This window comes from Lontra canadensis, unplaced genomic scaffold (assembly GCF_010015895.1).
Source record: "Lontra canadensis isolate GAN:19392208 unplaced genomic scaffold, GSC_riverotter_1.0 scaffold97, whole genome shotgun sequence".
NCBI lineage: Eukaryota > Metazoa > Chordata > Mammalia > Carnivora > Mustelidae > Lontra > Lontra canadensis.
In genome coordinates this window covers 627,295-645,096 of record NW_022631091.1, presented here as the reverse complement: position 1 = coordinate 645,096, position 17,802 = coordinate 627,295, and the positions used below count along the sequence as shown (strand labels likewise).

General features: G+C 40.2%; 1 protein-coding gene across 3 annotated transcripts in view; it reads right to left on the bottom strand.

Moving 5' to 3' along the window:
• The window catches only part of MAP3K4 (mitogen-activated protein kinase kinase kinase 4), an 83,565-nt gene extending 66,043 nt beyond the window's left edge, over positions 1 to 17,522 (bottom strand). For all 3 annotated transcript variants that reach the window (XM_032837259.1, XM_032837258.1, XM_032837260.1), the window contains exons 1-2: positions 17,440 to 17,522; positions 8,161 to 8,351 (exon numbers count right to left, since the gene is read on the bottom strand). In XM_032837259.1, the coding sequence (XP_032693150.1) occupies positions 8,161 to 8,351; positions 17,440 to 17,507 (259 nt within the window). In that variant the 5' untranslated portion in view covers positions 17,508 to 17,522. The remainder of the gene's footprint in view (positions 1 to 8,160; positions 8,352 to 17,439) is intronic.
• Between the last annotated feature and the right edge of the window lie 280 nt (positions 17,523 to 17,802).

The window sequence follows — 17,802 nt, the reverse complement described above, 5'->3', positions numbered from 1 at the left end:
TTCTATATCTAGTTTTCTTTTAATACTTAATCCCTTTGCAATTAATAAAAAGTCTGTTACACTGAAAAGAAATTAAAAAAAATAAAAATAAAAAGTCAACTATAAACAGCTTCTGAAAAGGACAATAAATTAGAAGTATACAGAATGTATTACATGACAAGTCCTATTATAGTCTTACAACACTAGTTCATAATAACTTCAGTAAGACTAATGGAACAACTGATCTGAGTGGCTGTAAATTAAGTGGTGTGATTTGGTTAGTGCAGTTACAGCGATCTTCCAAAGTAGTTACTTTTTCCTTTGGCCAATCACCAATAATTCCTGCCTAATCAGAACATGAAAAGGAAAAGAAAAAAAAATTTATAATGAAACCAAAAGCAACCAATGACAAGGGATATGATTCACTTGTTTAAACAGACATGAGACAGTCAACTGAATTTTCCCACCGTCTATATCTAGAACTGGCTCCTTAGAATATGTATAAAATATATTTTTTATCAAGTCTTTGAAATACTTCTGCTCTCCCCTATGAGTACTATCCATACTCAACACCCCACCCTTCCTCAAGCTCTCAAATGAGTAAGCATAAACAGATAGCTGCTCTTTGCCTCTAAGTGGGAGACGGTCATTAGAGCAATGATGTCCTGGATTATCAAACAATGTCAGCAATCTGCAGGGGCTTAGAGGTCGAATTCATTGTTCTCAAATATCAGTCAACATTAAGAAGCACTTAGGTTCCTGCTAAAATGCGGACTCCTGGGCCCACTCCCAGTGTCTGATTCAACCTGGCAAGAATGGCATATTTTGGGAAACGTTTTCCTTAACCCCCTCATTTTCAAGTAGAAGCTGTACAGAGACTATCATAATCTTCACAACACTGTGAAGACTACCATGAAACATCAACAGATGGTGACTATTAGGACAGGGATCCTAAGCCATGTTCGTATCATCACACCACTGTTAATACCTGTCACAGTGCTCATAGACCAGTACTAACCGCCCAAGGAAAGGTTAGACAATGAGTGGCATAAAGGACAGATTATAGAGGGTAACTAATCTGTAAAGACTTTAAATAACACCAAGTACTTGACTGGGGGCTTTGGAGAATGGATGGAGCTCAAACGAAGGTAGCAAGAAAGTCAAGAGTATCTTTTAAGCCAGAGTAGAAGAGCACGAAAAGACACAAAGGCAAAAAGAAGCGAGTGGCTGCAACAGTGAGTCTGTATATGGAGAGCCTGAAACAGAACTTTGACTATGAGGCTGAGTTTAGACTACAGAGCTGAAATACAGATTTAAGTCCACTCTAGTTAATGTTAACAATGAACTATCATGTGATTGACCATACAGTTGACCCCTTGAACAACAAGGGTTTGAACTGCATGGTCCACTTATACACAGATTTTTTTTTACATATACTGTAAATGTACTTTTTCTTAGATTTTCTTCCTTTTTGGGTACCTGGGTGGCTCAGTTCGTTAAGCCGCTGCCTTCAGCTCAGGTCATGATCCCGGAGTCCTGGGATGCAGTCCCATCTCGGGCTCCCAGCTCCATGGTGAGTCTGGTTTCTCCCTCTGACCTCCCCTCTCATGCTTTCATTCTCTGTCTCTCTCTCTCTCTCTCTCTCAAATAAATAAAATCTTTAAAAAAAAAATTTCGTTTTCAGATTGTCTGGGTGGCTCAGTCAGTGAAGTGTCTGACTCTTGATTTAGATGTGGTCATGATCTCAGGATTTTGAGATCAAGCCCTCCCCTGGACTCCACACTAGGCATGGAGCCTACTTAAGATTCTCTAACCCTCTGCCCCTCCCCCACCCTCTCTAAAAAATAATAATAAAAAAAGTAAAAATTTATTTTCTCTAGCTTACTGCATTGTAAGAATAAAGTACATAATACATATAAAAAATATGTTATTCAACTATTTATGTCATGGTAAGGCTTCCGGTCAACAGTAAGCTATTACAAGTTAAGTTGTTGGGGAGTCAAAAGTTATACACCAAATTTTGACACTACTTGGGGTTGGCCCCCAACCCCTGGCCCGGCGTTGTTCAAGGGTCAACTCTACGATCAAATCAGCTCAATTTTACAGCAGTATTACGCTCTCAAAACCAAGTTGCTAATCCTACTACTGTTAGCGAAAACACAAGACTTTTACACACACGCACGTACATATATACTTTGAGGTATTTGTTTATGATAGGGAAATCAATATGTGTATATGCATATGTGCACATAGGTTCAAATTCCGATATAAATATCTTGAGATATTCGTTCTCTCTCTATAGCCTGGCTACTGCAGTATGTTATAATACTGCTGGCAAAACAGAGCTCATATGGATTATAGGCAGATTCACTCTGAAAAGGATGTGGCTTGAGTGTTTTAATTCTTATTTTACCTATTTAAACTGTGAGATGAGCTAGATTTACTTCCTTCTGCTATGTTAAAAGGCACAAAAATTGAAGGATGAGATAGTATGACCATCTCTCCCTTAAACCGATTTTAAGAAGAACAGCTGTGTATGACTAATTATTGTCCAAAATTACAATCTTAATTGCTGTAGTTTGGCAGTTATTTATCATTATCCAAAAGTACAATTTAAATAATACCTCAATTAAATTCTGTTACTCATCAAAGTATGAAATTAAGCCTGGTCAGTGAGCTAATTCAAGAGCTTAACTGGTAGGTTACGTCAGTCAGGATGTCACACAACGGACTTTTCTTAGGTAATAAGGAACTAACCATTCATACCTAGACATCATAACATTGCTATCATATTTATCACAGCTTCTAAAAGCAGAAGTTCATGTTTCAAAAAACAAAAATGTCTTTAACATTCCCAGGGAAATGCCAAAATTGGGAGAAAATATTTTTTTGCACACTTCTAAACTGGCAATCATTTGAGAGTCCACCAACATCAAGGAAGAAAACGATACAACAATGACTACCTCACCTCTTTCATCCTTCACACACAAACCCCCTTTCCATCCCATACCAACAATGGCGACCTCACCTATGTCCTTCATCTCCCAGCCAGGGTCTCCTCTCTCCTCGATCCCCTGACAGCTCAGATAATCACTAAGACAGAAACTTGTTTTGAATTACCCTGCTTGGTGGTTACGCAACTGCATGTTATGCTTAGAAATCACAAACAATGAAAGACACAGTGAATCTTCGTACAGGATTTGTTGTGTCCATTTGCAGAACTTCTCTAGAGTCTACTCCCAGTGGTGGATGTGCAGGGTCAAGGACATAACCAACCACCACTTGACTGAATTAACAAAATCACTTTCCCACAAGGATTAAGACATTTACATTCCCATTAGCCTTGTATCAAAGCTGCCATCTTCTCATACCTTTGCTAGCAGCTGCTCACCGAAGTATAATAAGAAATATATTTGGGTTTTGTCCAGATTCCTGGCACAGAACTGCTAAAAACTCTTGGAATCTCCTGAATAATTATTCAAAAGGAGCCCCTTTCAATCACATCTGTATTTATGCTAAGGGGTGCTACTAGAGAGTAGCCTCAGGATGGCGCTGGTCCTAGGGAACTAATAATTAGTGGGCTGGACCTTCAGCACCCCCCATCCACCACCCTAACCTCCCAGAAAGGGGCTGGAGGGGGCAGTCTCGAGAGTAAGCTCTCTAAAAACTCTTTAACAAGGAAATGTGATGAGTTTCCACGCTGGTGAACAACATCCAGGCAGTGACAGGCTAATGCCCGTGGGATCTGGAAGGCCCATGTCACCCCCCACACCTTGTCCTATACATCTCTTCCATTTGGCTATTCCTGAGTCCTTTATAATAAACCGCAAACACAAGTAAAGTGTGTTTTGAGTTCTGTGTACAGTTCTAGCAAATTATGGAACCTAAAAAGAGTCTCATGGGAACTCTCCATTTACAGCCAGCTGGTTAGAAAGTGGCCTGGGGCTGAATTTCCAATTATAAAAAATGAATCTATGGTAGTTATTTACTACTGTAGATTAGTAGTAGTTATTCTCAGCCTATAGTAATAAAAATATTTAAAGAATCATATCCATATAATCAGTTCACGACAATGGCTACCATTGTTTTAAAAAAATATTAATGGTTACTCTCATCTCCTTGCAACATAGTGCCCTCAGTTACCTTTCTGGGTCCTTCTAGTCCTTCAGGAATGCTTATGATGTTGTCTCCATTTACAACGGAGAGGGGCTGGAAGCACAAAGACAGTATGATGACCAGAAACTAATTCCCCAAAGCTTTATATCAAATGCAGGTAGGAGCTGGTCCCTTACAGCCCACAACCACACCTCCTGCTGCTGAAATGCCCTGTGTGGTCCCCTTCCACACTGACTTTTGGTGGCCCTGTGTGGCCAAAGCACGCAGGAGAAGTGGTGCTGTATGACTTCCTAAGCTAAGAACCCTTACAACTTTCACCCTGATCTCTCATGACCCTTGCTCTAAGGGAAAGCTAACTGCCACATAAGAATCCTAATTACCCAGAACAAGTATGCTGTGAAGAATCCCAGAATAGCCATGTGGAAGGTCACGTGGGGAAAAAAATCAATGCCAGCCCGCTCTCCACCCAGATGCCAGACATGTGAGTAAAGGAGCCATCTTGGACCATGTGGAGAGGAACTAAAGCTCACACTTAGGGCCATGACAGTATCTCCAGCCAACTGAGCCATTCCAGCTAAAGCTCTAGACATGATGGGTTTGAGACAAGCTGTGACCTGCCTAAATATGTGGGCCACAGTATCATGAGCACAATAAAATGATTGTTCTTTCATGCCACTAAGTTGTGGGGTGGTTTGTTACACAGCAATAGATAACCAGGAAAATGCAAATATTATTGGTGACATTTATTAAAATGATGAGTCCAACTTGGACTGCAGTTCTAAAGTGAATAATATGATTCAGAGAGCCCTGGCCTGTGGCAGTGAGAAAGAAAGAATGCACAGTTCATATTCCCTTGGGAAGCTTTTAAAATAAATCTGACCAACCTAACTAATTCTAAAAGCTATAGAAAATACTGAGGGACCAATATATTATCATGAATCACACACTAGTTTGAAACATGGGTCTCCTGGCCTCAGCCTTCAGGTCACAGCACAAATGTCACTTGTTCAGCAGTCTTCTAGCCCCAGGGCACCCCGCTCACTCCTCCCTCTCCCTCCTGTGGACACCCACGGCAGCCTCTCCTCACCACCCTTCGCCCCAGCTCGACCGCCTGGGCCTGCGCTGCTGTCGACCTGCACGCTTCCCACGCGAGATGGGGCTTTCACCATAGATGGTAAAAGTTAGTATTTCCGTGTGTTGGGTTTACAGGTATTTTTATATCTTTTTGTCTGTAGTTTCTAAATTTCCTGTAACACATAATCTTTTACAGTAAGAAAAAAGAGTAAGTTTTTAAGGATTTTGGTTTCTTAAGTCTGCTGTTAGACAGGTACAAGTCAAAAGACAGATGGCCATCCATTTCTTCACCTGAAAAACAGCAGGAACTGGAATAAGTGGTCTCCAAGACCCCCTCCAGATCTCAAAGTCTGTAATTTTATGAAATAAACAGTTGAAAGAAATTGAAGGTGAAGAGACAAACTTCCATCTTCCATTTCCCACACACCCTGGAAGGACGGTAGGAGCTCAACAAATGGCTAGTGACGGGGGGCACGTGGGTAACACAGTCAGTTAAGAGTCCCAACTCTTGCTTTCGGCTCAGTAGTGATCTCAGGGTCCTAAGATGAAGCCTCACATCCAGGCTCTGCACTCAGCACAGCGTCTGCTTACATTTCTCTCTCCCTCTCCCTCTGACCCTCTCCACCCCCATGCATGCACGTGCGCATGCGCTCTCTCTCTCTCTCTCTTTCTCTCAAATAAATAAATGTGTTTTTTAAGGATTTTATTTATTTATTTGACAGACAGAGAGAGTACACACAAGCAGGCAGAGTGGCAGGCAGAGGCAGCGAGAGAAGCAGGCTCCCTGCTGAGCAGAGAGGCCAATGTGGGGCTCGATCCCAGAACCCTGGGATCATGACCTGAGCCGAAGGCAGTGGCTTAACCAACTGAGCCACCCAGGCGTCCCAGAAATAAATAAATATTTTTTTAAAAATCCAGTGACTGGATTTCTGATTAGTGAGAGACAGTAAAATTAACTCAAGTACTGCCTTCAGGTGAGCTTAGTATCTGCTGCTTATACGGGAAAAAGTCCAAATCAAGCCCCAGGAGAACTATTTTTAAAAATAGTCCTGTCCCCATCTCTAGCTTTCTGGCCTCAAGTTGCTTTAAAAACTCTAGACCTCAGTTTCTCAATCTATAAAATGTGAGAGTTATGCCCTCAACTCCTATTCTAAAATAGTATGGACCATCAAGTAAAGAAAAAGCAGATGTGCTACTGGTATCGTCTCAGTTTTACCAGATCGAAGAGAATCTGTATTAACTAACAGTGATTCTGTAGGTGCTACTTCAGTGACACTTGTTTTAGATAAGGAGCTTCTACAGACATCCTTGAGAAAATGAATAAAGACTGATTTTAAAGATGATAAATTGCAATGGAAAGCTATTAATTTCTTAGGGTAGTTAAGTACAGGTCACAGGTTAATATCCTAGTGCAAATAAAGTAAAGAATTAGGGCACCTGGCTGCCTCAGTCAGGAGAGAATGTGACTCTCGATCTTGGGATTGTAAGTTCGAGCCCCACTTTGGGTACAGAGATTACATAAAAATAAAAAAATCCTGGGGCACCTAGGTGGCTCTGTTGGTTAAGCATCTGACTCTTGACTTTGGCTCGGGTCATGATCGCAGGACAGTGGAACCGGGCCCCACGATGGGCTCCACACTCAGCACGGAGTCTGTTTGTCCCTCTCCATCTGCTCCTCCCCCCGCCTGTGCACATGCACTCTGTCTCTCTAAAATAAATAAAATCTTTAATAATAAACAATTGACTAACCTGAAAATTTTTAAGCTCCTTAAAATAAAAAAAGAAGGCAAAAAAATCACTTTCCCTGTGGAAAAGAAAGACTATTACTGCTTAGGATTTCTTCCTGGGTCAAGATTTCACCCAAGCAAATGAATATAACAGAATCGATTTATCTTGCCTGCCTTCTTTCTTGAGGAAGGGCTACAACAGGGACACAGAGTGAACTTGCCACCTTACAACCACAAGAGGCCAACGTGTGGAAGATATGTGTGGGAAGGGGAACGTGGCCAAACAGAAAGGGAGAACATAGGCCAAGGAAAGAGAGAAATGGGCATGAACTTGATGTCAGTAAGGGAGAGCCTGTGATAGGGGAAACTTCTCAGATAAGATAAAGAAGAAAATCTGTATTTTATGCAGAAAGAGATGAATGAATTCCAAAAAGCTCCGAGATCAGTTTTAGGACAAGTGGCTCGCTGAAATTAATAGGGGAATCCTAAAACCATCAGGCTTCAGTGACCTGAGGATCTAAGCCAGACAGGAGGGAACAAAGAGGCAGCAGGTCAGCATGATTTGATTTATGTACCTCAGAAAAGCAAAGCTGTGACATGTTGGAGGAAGTATGAAATGAAAACAGAAAACACTCCCAGCTTCTAGGAACAGAACATTATCTGGGCTCTGAGACATCAAAGAAAGAGAAAAGTAGAACACAAGCTCTGTCCGTGGTGCACGGACCGATGGGGTGCACGGTACCGTCCAGGCACTGTTAGCAAGCAGGTGGACTGTGCACACTTAGGGCAGCTTCAGGGCCACTGCCAGAGAGCACAGGTCACAGGCTGGTTAGGGAAGCCCAGCCCTGCCTCTCCCAAACTGCCCAGGACATCACGTCTGGAAGACAAAAGCTAGAGATGCAAAGAATTTTAAAAAGGCACCTCACTCATGTATCAGCAGCCGTCTTAGATGAGTGCACGGATTCAGGCACGCTTGGCCTCTTCTACTGACCAAACGGAATACAAATGCCTCACGCCACCAGCTTTAGCAACTACACAGGACAAACCTTTCTATCTCTGGTGGATGATTTTCTCCTCTATTAACAATACTGCTAATGGCAGTAATTCAAAAAATTAAGAAGTAAAATTTAAAAGCAGCATCAAAATCAAACTTAATATAAAAGGAAAAACATTTTCATAGAAAGGATCAATCAGTAGTTACATGTTACACAGATTATGCACTGCAAGTGCCAGGCCTGTGTATCTTTGTAAATACCAGACTCACCTTTCACACCGGATCGACCGGCAGGCTTCCCTACGCTATTCCTCTGGTGCTTGGCGGACATGCGTTTCATCTGCCGAGGTGTGCTGGGGGGAGAGGTGCCATAAAGGTTCTCCGTGTTGGCTTCATCTGAAAAGTCCTCTGCATCAGACTCAGAATTCCTGCAAGCTGAATCTCCCAATGTGCACTCTGGCCTATGAAAGACAGAGAGCAGAGAAAATATTCAGTAATGCTGTAAGTGAACTCAAATTTAAACTTCTTGAAGCTTCTTTTAAGAACTCCTTGTAAAACTTTTCTATGGCTTCGTCTCCTCCTCAGCAATGTGGTCTTTCTCCTCTATCTGTACTTGTGGAACTCACGGGAGAACTTTTTTGCCCAAAGGCAGGGACGTCTGTGACAGCTTCTGCTCTGACCCCAGACCATCCGAGTGTCACACGGGCAGAGCTGGTGTGTAGCTTCTGGTGTTTACAGAATTCTGACAGAAATGAGTTTAAACCTAAAAACTTACAGAATGAGGAAAAGGAGAGCAAAGGACCAGAAGACACAACTGGGAGAGACCGAAGCACGCAGCTTTGTGCCGGCCCCCGAGGCTCGGGGATGAGCGGGGCAAGCTCAACCCTGCCCTGGACCGCAGGGCCGCGCTTCCTCTCTTCAAAGCACACACAACAGGAAGCATGGGGCGCTCTCCTGTGATCCGAGCAGCAAAGCAGGGGCTTCTGACAACTTAGGGCAGGTCAGTGTTTCTATGTTCTCTGCGAACCACGACAGCGCAGAGCTCGGGGGGAAGAGGGGCTGCGGGAGAAGGACACGGTAGAATAAGAGAAAGGAATTAGTTTGTCTTCACCTTCAAAACTCAACTCCTCCTCACCTTGTTCTCTGGCAATGCTTCTTTCCAATCGTCTATCCCCAGCCAACTTCTCAAATAATATCACTATTTTGATACAGTTCTATCTTTGCAAAGCTAACAACAACAAAAAACTTACTGATACAAACAGAACATATACAATCTTGGCAAACTAGAAGGAATCAATCATGAAGTTCCTTATAAATATATATCACAGTCCGGCCCGTTCTGAATATTCTTTCTAAAATACACTTCATATTTTGCAAACATAACTCCAAACTATGTCCAAGGTACAACCAGTGTTCTTCCTGGCAACTTTTATCCTGATATAAAAATCAAAGTCATTATAAAAATCAAGATGGAAAAAGGAAAACCACTCTAAAATAGATGACACCATTTTATTGAATTACACTGACAAAACTTTAGAAAACGAACTTCCAAAAAACAAAAATGCTGCAGAATTATATAAATTTATAGCACTGAAATCCATAAAGAATTCCTCGGACAAGTCAAAACTGATTTAACCAGACAAGACTATTCTAGCCACTGTGAGTGAGTACTGTGTACCCACACATATGGGCACACATTAAGACATACAAATGACATGCCCTGAAAACTAACTACAACAAATAAAACTGTGAACAAAATTAAAAATAGGTTTTACATATACGTATTCCCTTAGGCTAACCACATAACTGAAGTATCACAGAGTCATACAACAAATAATACAACCTCCAGATGAATTTGAATTTCCTTACATCCACTTCTTCCACACTCACTATGAAACAGTTGATTCAACTGATGAGAAGGCATGGCTACACAGGACAAGGTCGCTAATCTGATCTCCCCGGATTGTAGTGCTTACTAGCAGTTTTGGAATGATTACTGCAGATTTTGTGGTCTGAGGGACTTCGATTCAAATCCTGACTGTGCTGGCTATTAGTTATGTGGACCTTAGCCAAATTATTTAAAATCTTCACAGTGCACATTTACAAAGCAAGGGTAATACTTAGACTCCAATGAGGATTAAATTCAATAATGCAGGCTTAACAAAAGGGTAATATAGACTGGGGGTTCGCTCAATGATGGCTACTCTTCCTATTCTAAGCCTTGGAAATCACCAGACCCATCTGCAACCCACTAAAGCACCTGAGTTCCTTACTCATCTGCTTAACATTAAGAGTGGGGGTACCAGGCCGGCTTAGTCAGTAGAGCATTTGACTCTTGATCTCATTGTGAGTTCAAGCCCCAGGTTGGGCGCAGAGCTTACTTAAAAATAAAAATCTTTAAAAAAAATTGAAATTGAAATTGAAATTAAAATCTTTAAAAGAGAGAGAGAGAGAGAGAGAAGTATATCTTTGAGTTCAGCATGGTATAGGACTGGAGACCATTTTAACATTTATAGCATCTTTTAAATTCTTTCAAATTAAATTCTATAACGTTTTTCTTCCCCACAAGGATAAAGTCCATGGTAAGGAAGGACAATGTATTTCATTACTTTTGTATCTCAAAGTTTCTCGGATAGCGTTCAAAACCATTCAGTGTTGTTTAGCACAATAATATATTTCATATAATAGAATAGTAATCACTACAAAACTAAGGCGCAGGGGCACCTGGGTGGCTCAGTGGGCTAAACCTCTGCCTTGGGCTCAGTTCATGATCTCAGAGTCCTAGGATCGAGCCCCGCATCGTCTCTCAGTGAGCCCCACTTCGCCGCACATCACCCTGCACCGGGCTCTCAACTCAGCAGGGAATCTGCTTCCCCTCCTTTTCTCTCTACCTGCCTACTTGTGATCTCTCCCTCTCTCTCTCTTTCTGTCAAATAAATATATAAAATCTTAAAAAAAAAAAACAAAAACTAAGGCACAAACATCTAGCCAGTTCCATCCATCAAGGCCAGACAGCATGGAATACCAGGCTAAAGAGAAAAACAGAGTCAGATAAAGGAACGAACAAGACCTCATTGAGAACATGCTCTCTGCAGTGAGGAGAGAAGTGAACTCAGCAGACGGAAGACCTAAGGCTAAGTCACAGCCTTAGTAGACAGGTGACTGCATACCTGACATAATCTTTCTAAAACTAAGAAAAAGACTAAGACCTAATTTGTAAAGTCAACATTCTAAACACTTCAGGAAATTCAGTTGTGAATATTCAAAATAATCAAAACAAAACAATGGAAATAAACAGCTATGTGGAAAACATTAAAATATAAAACAGGCACATAAAATGGTATGTTTCACTAGTATCCAGCAGTCATGCGTGGATGAATAAGTTAATCAAACACAAGGAAAAGTGGAGGCGGATTTTTTGAAGGGGGACTGAAGGCGTCCAAACTTAAGTGAGCCAAGTCTCCAATGGCAGGCCCCCAAACTAAGGTCAGAGTCATGACGTTTATCTTTCAAGTGAGTACCCCTGTCTAATCTGCATATGATGGAAATAAGTCTGGTGCTTTAGGAGATAAAACGAGTCAAAAACAGCATACATAGTAAAAACGTTAGCTTTTATGTAAAAATTTAATTTGGGGAAACAAAAAATATTTCTGTTGTGCTGTCATCCAACTATGGGCAAGTTATTCTTTACACATGGAAAATTTCATTTGGCTGCACTCTCCAAATAAAAGTAGAAGACTAAGTCCCTGTAATACTTGTACAGAAGCTAAATATCTCTTGTTTTTAAACCTGCACCCATCATAAAACAAAGTCTTTATACCCTCACACAGATAAAATAAACACTACTGATTTCAGAGTATTTCCAAATTATTTAATTACCCTAACAGCAAATATAAAGAATCACATGGAAGCAAAGAGGAATACTGTCATAAACAATGCCTTAAAATAAGATAAAACATTGTATTTCCTCACTCTTTAATCATTATACCACATAGAAAACAAGGTAGAAAAAAATGCCATATGGGGCTGCCAGATACTATATAACTCAAAATTAAAATAAACTTTAGAACAGACATTATATAAAGGTGAAGTTATGCATTTAATACTTTCTTAAGATTTACTTAACCCCATCAAGATGCTATCCACACTTATTGGAAATGTTAATACATTCCATCCAATTAACTTAGTAACTTAGCACATGTCAGTACAGAGCCCAGAAATATTTAAAGACATTAAAATGGGGCGCCTGGGTGGCTCGTGGGTTAAAGCCTCTGCCTTCGGCTCAGGTCATGATCCCAGGGTCCTGGGATGGAGCCCCACATCCGGCTCTCTGCTCAGCGGGGAGCCTGCTTCCTCCTCTCTGTCTGCTTCTCTGCCTACTTGTGATCTCTCTCTGTCAAATGAATAAATAAAATCTTTGAAAACAAAAGACATTAAAATAAAGTCTAGCATTCAATAAATAACACTCACAATGTCTGCCAACCTATCAAAAGTTACCAAGGAAAGGAAACTATGACCCAAACGAGGGGAAAAGATCAAGAAGCAGACCAGAAATTACTCAAGCAGAGCTTGCAAAGATGAAAACTGTATCTGAAATGAGAAATACTCTGGGTGGGATTTAAAAGCAGATGAGACACAGCAGAAGAAAATATCTGTGAACTTGAAGACACAGCAACAGAAACTATCCAATATGAATTAGGAAAAGATTAAGGAAAAAATAAAGAAAAAGAAGAAGAACAGAGCATCAGTTATCTGTGGGACAGTATCAAGCAGTATAACACATGTTATTAGAATCCAAAATGAAAAAAGGAAGGCACTGAAAAAATCTACAAATTAAGGGCTGAAAATTTTCCAAATCTGAAGTAAACTGAAAGTTCACAGATCCAAGCAGCTCCACAAACTGCATATCATAATCAAATTGCTGAAAACCAATAATGAAGAGAAAAATCATAAAAGGAGCCAGAGGAAAAATTTAGTTTGGGGAATCTTAACCTAGAAGCAATATGTAATAGAGAGTGGGAAGGAAAATCAAGCAAAACTTTCACTTTTTTTCTGTAAAAGAAAAAAAAATTATACATAAAATCTAGGAATATAAGCACTAGCGGTTAAGTTCAAAAGAACCTGCATCATTTCAATTAACTAAAACCATCCAAAACCTCATTTTTGATTAGCTCATGTGAGATGAGCTAATGTGGTCAGCTGACTAGTTCCGAATATTTCTATGGGTACCAATTATCTTGGATAAGGAAAGTAGTACAAGGTCTACATCAATTGCCCTGAAACACTGGCCTTATTTGTGCTGAAAAACACAGAAATGTGAAATTTCTTTCTACTGCTAAACTTCTGACAGTCACATAAAACAATGCCTCGCTCTTTTAACATAAAACTTTACTGAAGTACTATTCATTTGACATAGAACCTGGTCTAACAAAAGTATGTCTTGAATTCAACCTAAGGCGGGGGTTGGGGGAGGGCGGGGAGGATGCTGTCATTTTTCAATGGAAAATGTATGGAAGACAAGACAAAAATTCAAGTAACTTAGGGTTACACAGTTCCGCTCTGACACAGTAGGTAAACCATATGGTGCCTGAAATAGTTCATCTATGAAATAATGAAGTTGGATTAGAGGAGCTCAAAAATATGTGGTTTTGCAAAAGCCCTAAAAAAAAAAACTCCATTAGTTCTTTAGCAAAGTCCTTAGAAATAAGATATTTTAGTCACTTATGAAGTACAGTCCTCACCTGTGTGAGGTCCTCTCAGCCACTTCCATCCACCTCCTCAATAACCTATTCTCTATTAAATAATGATGAGAGGAAGACCTCTGCTGCTGAGGGAAGATGAGGGAAGGAGGAAGAGGCAGAGACGATAGATTTTCTAGGTTTCCTTTTTAAAGAGCTTGTATAGCTTGCTTGGCCCGTGGTATACATCAAAAGGAGCTAAGCTAAATTTGAGGTTGCATGGTTGGTTCATATTGGAAGAGCCAATTAATAAGTTAGCTGATCTACACAGCTAACCTCCAAGTAAACTGTCGTCAAACCTCAAACTCATCCGACATTTGCTAGTTCACTTCTTCACTGATTCAGAGTATAAGATCTTGAAAACCTACTTAGTTTTCAAGACAGACAGACTTTTTCTTTTTAACTAAAATTAATCTTTTTTTTTTAACAGAAGTAGATTAAAAAAAACAAGATGTCCCATGGAAATGAACAAGAACTATGCCCCCCCTCAACTACACCCAAAGCTCTGTGAGGGTGGGGACCACATCTATTGTTTTACCACTGTTTCTCAGCTGTCTAGAACAGTGCCTGGTGCACACAATGTGCCCATTAATATCTGCTGAATAAGTGAATTTGTGAGGCAAATAATATTATCTTTAATACATTGGACTTAATCATTATCTAAACTCTATTAAAATGCAACCACAATTATTTGAAGAATGTAATTTTTTAAAGGCTGCAAGAATGAAACAATGGTTGATTTCTGCTAATAATGTTATTGTGATACTATAACCCTAGGTGCCAAGATAACGATCCACTATCCAAAACAGCTGCAATGGAGTATAGCGTAAGGAGTAATAGTTTTGGAATCAGATTCACATGGGCTGAAATTCTTATGTCCCCACTCTAATTAGTGAGAATACAAGTCTTAATCAAATTACTATAAATAAGTTTGCTTGCAAACACTTTCACTTATTAGAAGCCTTCTTATCAAATGTCACTGGGATCTGTGGTCAGCCAGTTAATTTTAAAAATACCTATCGAAAGCATTAAAAATGAAACATGCACACTTAAAAAACTGAAACGTCTCCGGTGGCTGTCACTTTGATGGCCTCCCAGTATTCCCACCTTCCTATAATCACCTCCTCTTGATCTGGAGGGACCCTGTGCCTGCATTAACGAATGAGCTGTAGTCCAAGTGACGCTGGACCAGTTACAGCTGGGAACTTGAGGGGAAGCTAGCCACCAGGGAAGAAGCCCAGCTACCCTGAGACCGCCATGGTCTTCCAAGCCCAGCCCAGCCAGGTAGAGAGGCTGCACGAAGGAGAACTCGGGAGGTCAAAGTCTCGCTGAGCTTCCAGCTGACAGCCGGCACCAACGTGCTCACTTGTGAGTGAGGCTATTTTGGATCTTCCAGCTGTCCCTGAACCCAAGCCAACACCGTGAGAAGCAGAACTACTCAGTACTGTAACAGATAGTAAGTGGTTTTTACTTTAAGCTATTAAGCTTCGGTATGGCTTGTTAAATTATAATAGATAACTACCACACATTTAAAACTTAAACATTTACTTTCACTTTGAGTCCACGAATGAGATTAAATCCATCACCGCTCTGATGACAGTCACAGCCTTGCCCCAAAGTGTGGTTCCCTGAGAGAAGGCATGAGTCACATACACCACAACCGCGCGCGGTACCTGCAATCTACACTCTCTATTTCTTTAAAACAGAACAAGAATCTAAAGACTTTCATGGGACAGTTTTTCTCGATTTTCATGATGTTTCTTCCTAAATGTTAACAGAAATTTGATAGCACTTTTTTTTTGTGACCTATCTTGAGACTTTCCAAAGCACTGCAACTCCATTTATATAGAAACCACAATTCTCTTTTGCATTCACATTTCATATATTTGTGTTAAGAGTTTACTAAACTATGCCGTAACTGAACATACAACAGACCTACACGGATTAGGAACAAACAAGGAACTACTGATAAGCATATATTTCAACTGGTGGAAACAGAAAGTCACAGGTATTCTACAGAGTAGCCTATTAGCCATAAGTATTCATGATGCTGGGAGCATCAGTAAATATGTTTTAATAGAAGAAATGGATAGGGTCAGGTCTTAGAAAGGGTTAGGCAGTTGCATGGATAAGGTCTGCCTGACTCAGATCTCCTAGCAAAAATCTTTTGTGTCACTCACGTATTTACACAAGGCATATTTTAACAGTCCTAAGCTACGCAGAACAAAAAACAACACAGAAAGATTCAAAACAAATATATACATAAAGAACAATTATTCCACATGGATAAATTCTGCTCATCGCTAAGAAATAAAAATAATTATACACTGTTTAAAAAATATTTTCAGATGAAAGCTTTCATAAAATAAAGTCTTATAAAACCACACAAATAAATGCAACAAATACTTTAAAGACTTCATATTATCATCTTTCCCTTCTGGTTAAACAGAAGACTACTGGAAAAGAACTAGAACCAAAAGAAGAGAGAGACAGAGAGAGAGAGAAAGAAAAAATGACAAAGAGAAAGACAGAAACTCTAGGTATTTAAACACACAGGAGTGGGGCGCTTTGGTGGCTCAGTGGGTTAAAACCTCTGCCTTCAGCTCAGGTCATTATCTCAGGGTCCTGGGATCGAGCCCCGCATCAAGCTCTCTGCTCAGCAGGGAGCCTGCCTCCTCCTCTCTCTCTGCCTGTCTCTCTGCCTACTTGTGATCTCTGTCTGTCCAATAAATAAATTTAAAAAAAAAATCTAAACACACAGGAGTCATGTTACAGATGAAAAGATGAATGCGATTATTCCTGTTATTTCTACAATTTTGCTACAAAGAGTTGAAGACTTAAAAACAAGAGGGCAAAGAATAAGACAATTTTAGGAGTGCTTTCCTTTTTTTACCAATTCTGGTGGCTCCTAAAATACGCTGAGTACATCTATACCTACATCATTTTTCCAAAACTCTCCAAATCAACACTAGTTACTATGTATACAGATCAGCAAGGAGACAACCAAAATGGCACAAAAACCCTTCTGAGATGCAACTATTTGGCGCCTTCCAGCAGTACAACAGGTTCTACAGGGGGAATGATGCAGGGAGCACAGATGGGAGGATGCCCTTTCAATACAAGAAGTGAAAATAAGCACACATCAGTCTTGCTGTGAACATATTTAATGATGAAATCCCAATGGAAAAAAAAAAAATTAAAAGAAAGCACCATAAAATAAAAGTGCTAATTCATTCAAAAGGTTGTTTTAGGCTTAACCAAAGAGAACTACAGGGCATAAACAGGAAAAGTTGGAAGAAGAAAAACTGGATCAAAGCTGGGAGGAAATCAGCAAAGGGTCCTCTCCTATGCCAAGTGCATGCAAAACATTATAGAGTTTAAAGAGAAACAAGAAAAATGTCTAAAACTTCAAAGGCAGCAAAAGAATTATGATGCCTCTCTACCCACTCTTATAACTGAGAACATTTTTTTAATTCCCTTACTCTAATTTGAATTCATGGAAAAAAATAAATAAAACACTTCCTGTCAAGAATTATTCCCTGTCATTCTTAGAAATCAAGTAACTGAAGAGCTCCTGACTGTAGGAAGCAGAGGAGCCGTCTGAATCTCCTTAGCTCAAGTTATGGTTCTTTCTAATTTGGATTTTTTTAAACAGGTAACTATAAATATGCCCTGTGACATATGCACACATTCAAAAGATGAACCCCACCTGTGGGGACGACAAATCTATTCCCCCAGGGTTTTCAGTGAAGTAAAATGCAAAGAAAAGTGAGGAAAGCAATTGGGACAATTGGGACATAAAATCTCTTACCTCTGCTTTGACTTCAGCACAAGAAAAAGCTCATTTATCTGAGACCAGATCTTGGTTTCCAACTCCATGCTCCAAAGGTGGAGAAATGTCTGGGTCCAGGACTGGGGCAAGGGGGAGATGTAATAGAGCCTGGAGCACCTTTTAGTGCCAGCAAGTGCTCAAAAAACAAAACAAAACAAAGTGACAAAGTGCTCAAGAAACAAAGGCCAAACCAAATGGGAGTACTTTAGAAGGACACAGAAGCAGAGCTCCCACTGGCCAAAGCTGGAAAAATTCGAATCACAAAATAAAGATACAGAATTATAGCCAACTACAACCATGAATCCATGAGTCCATATTGATATAAATAATTACTAAAAAAAA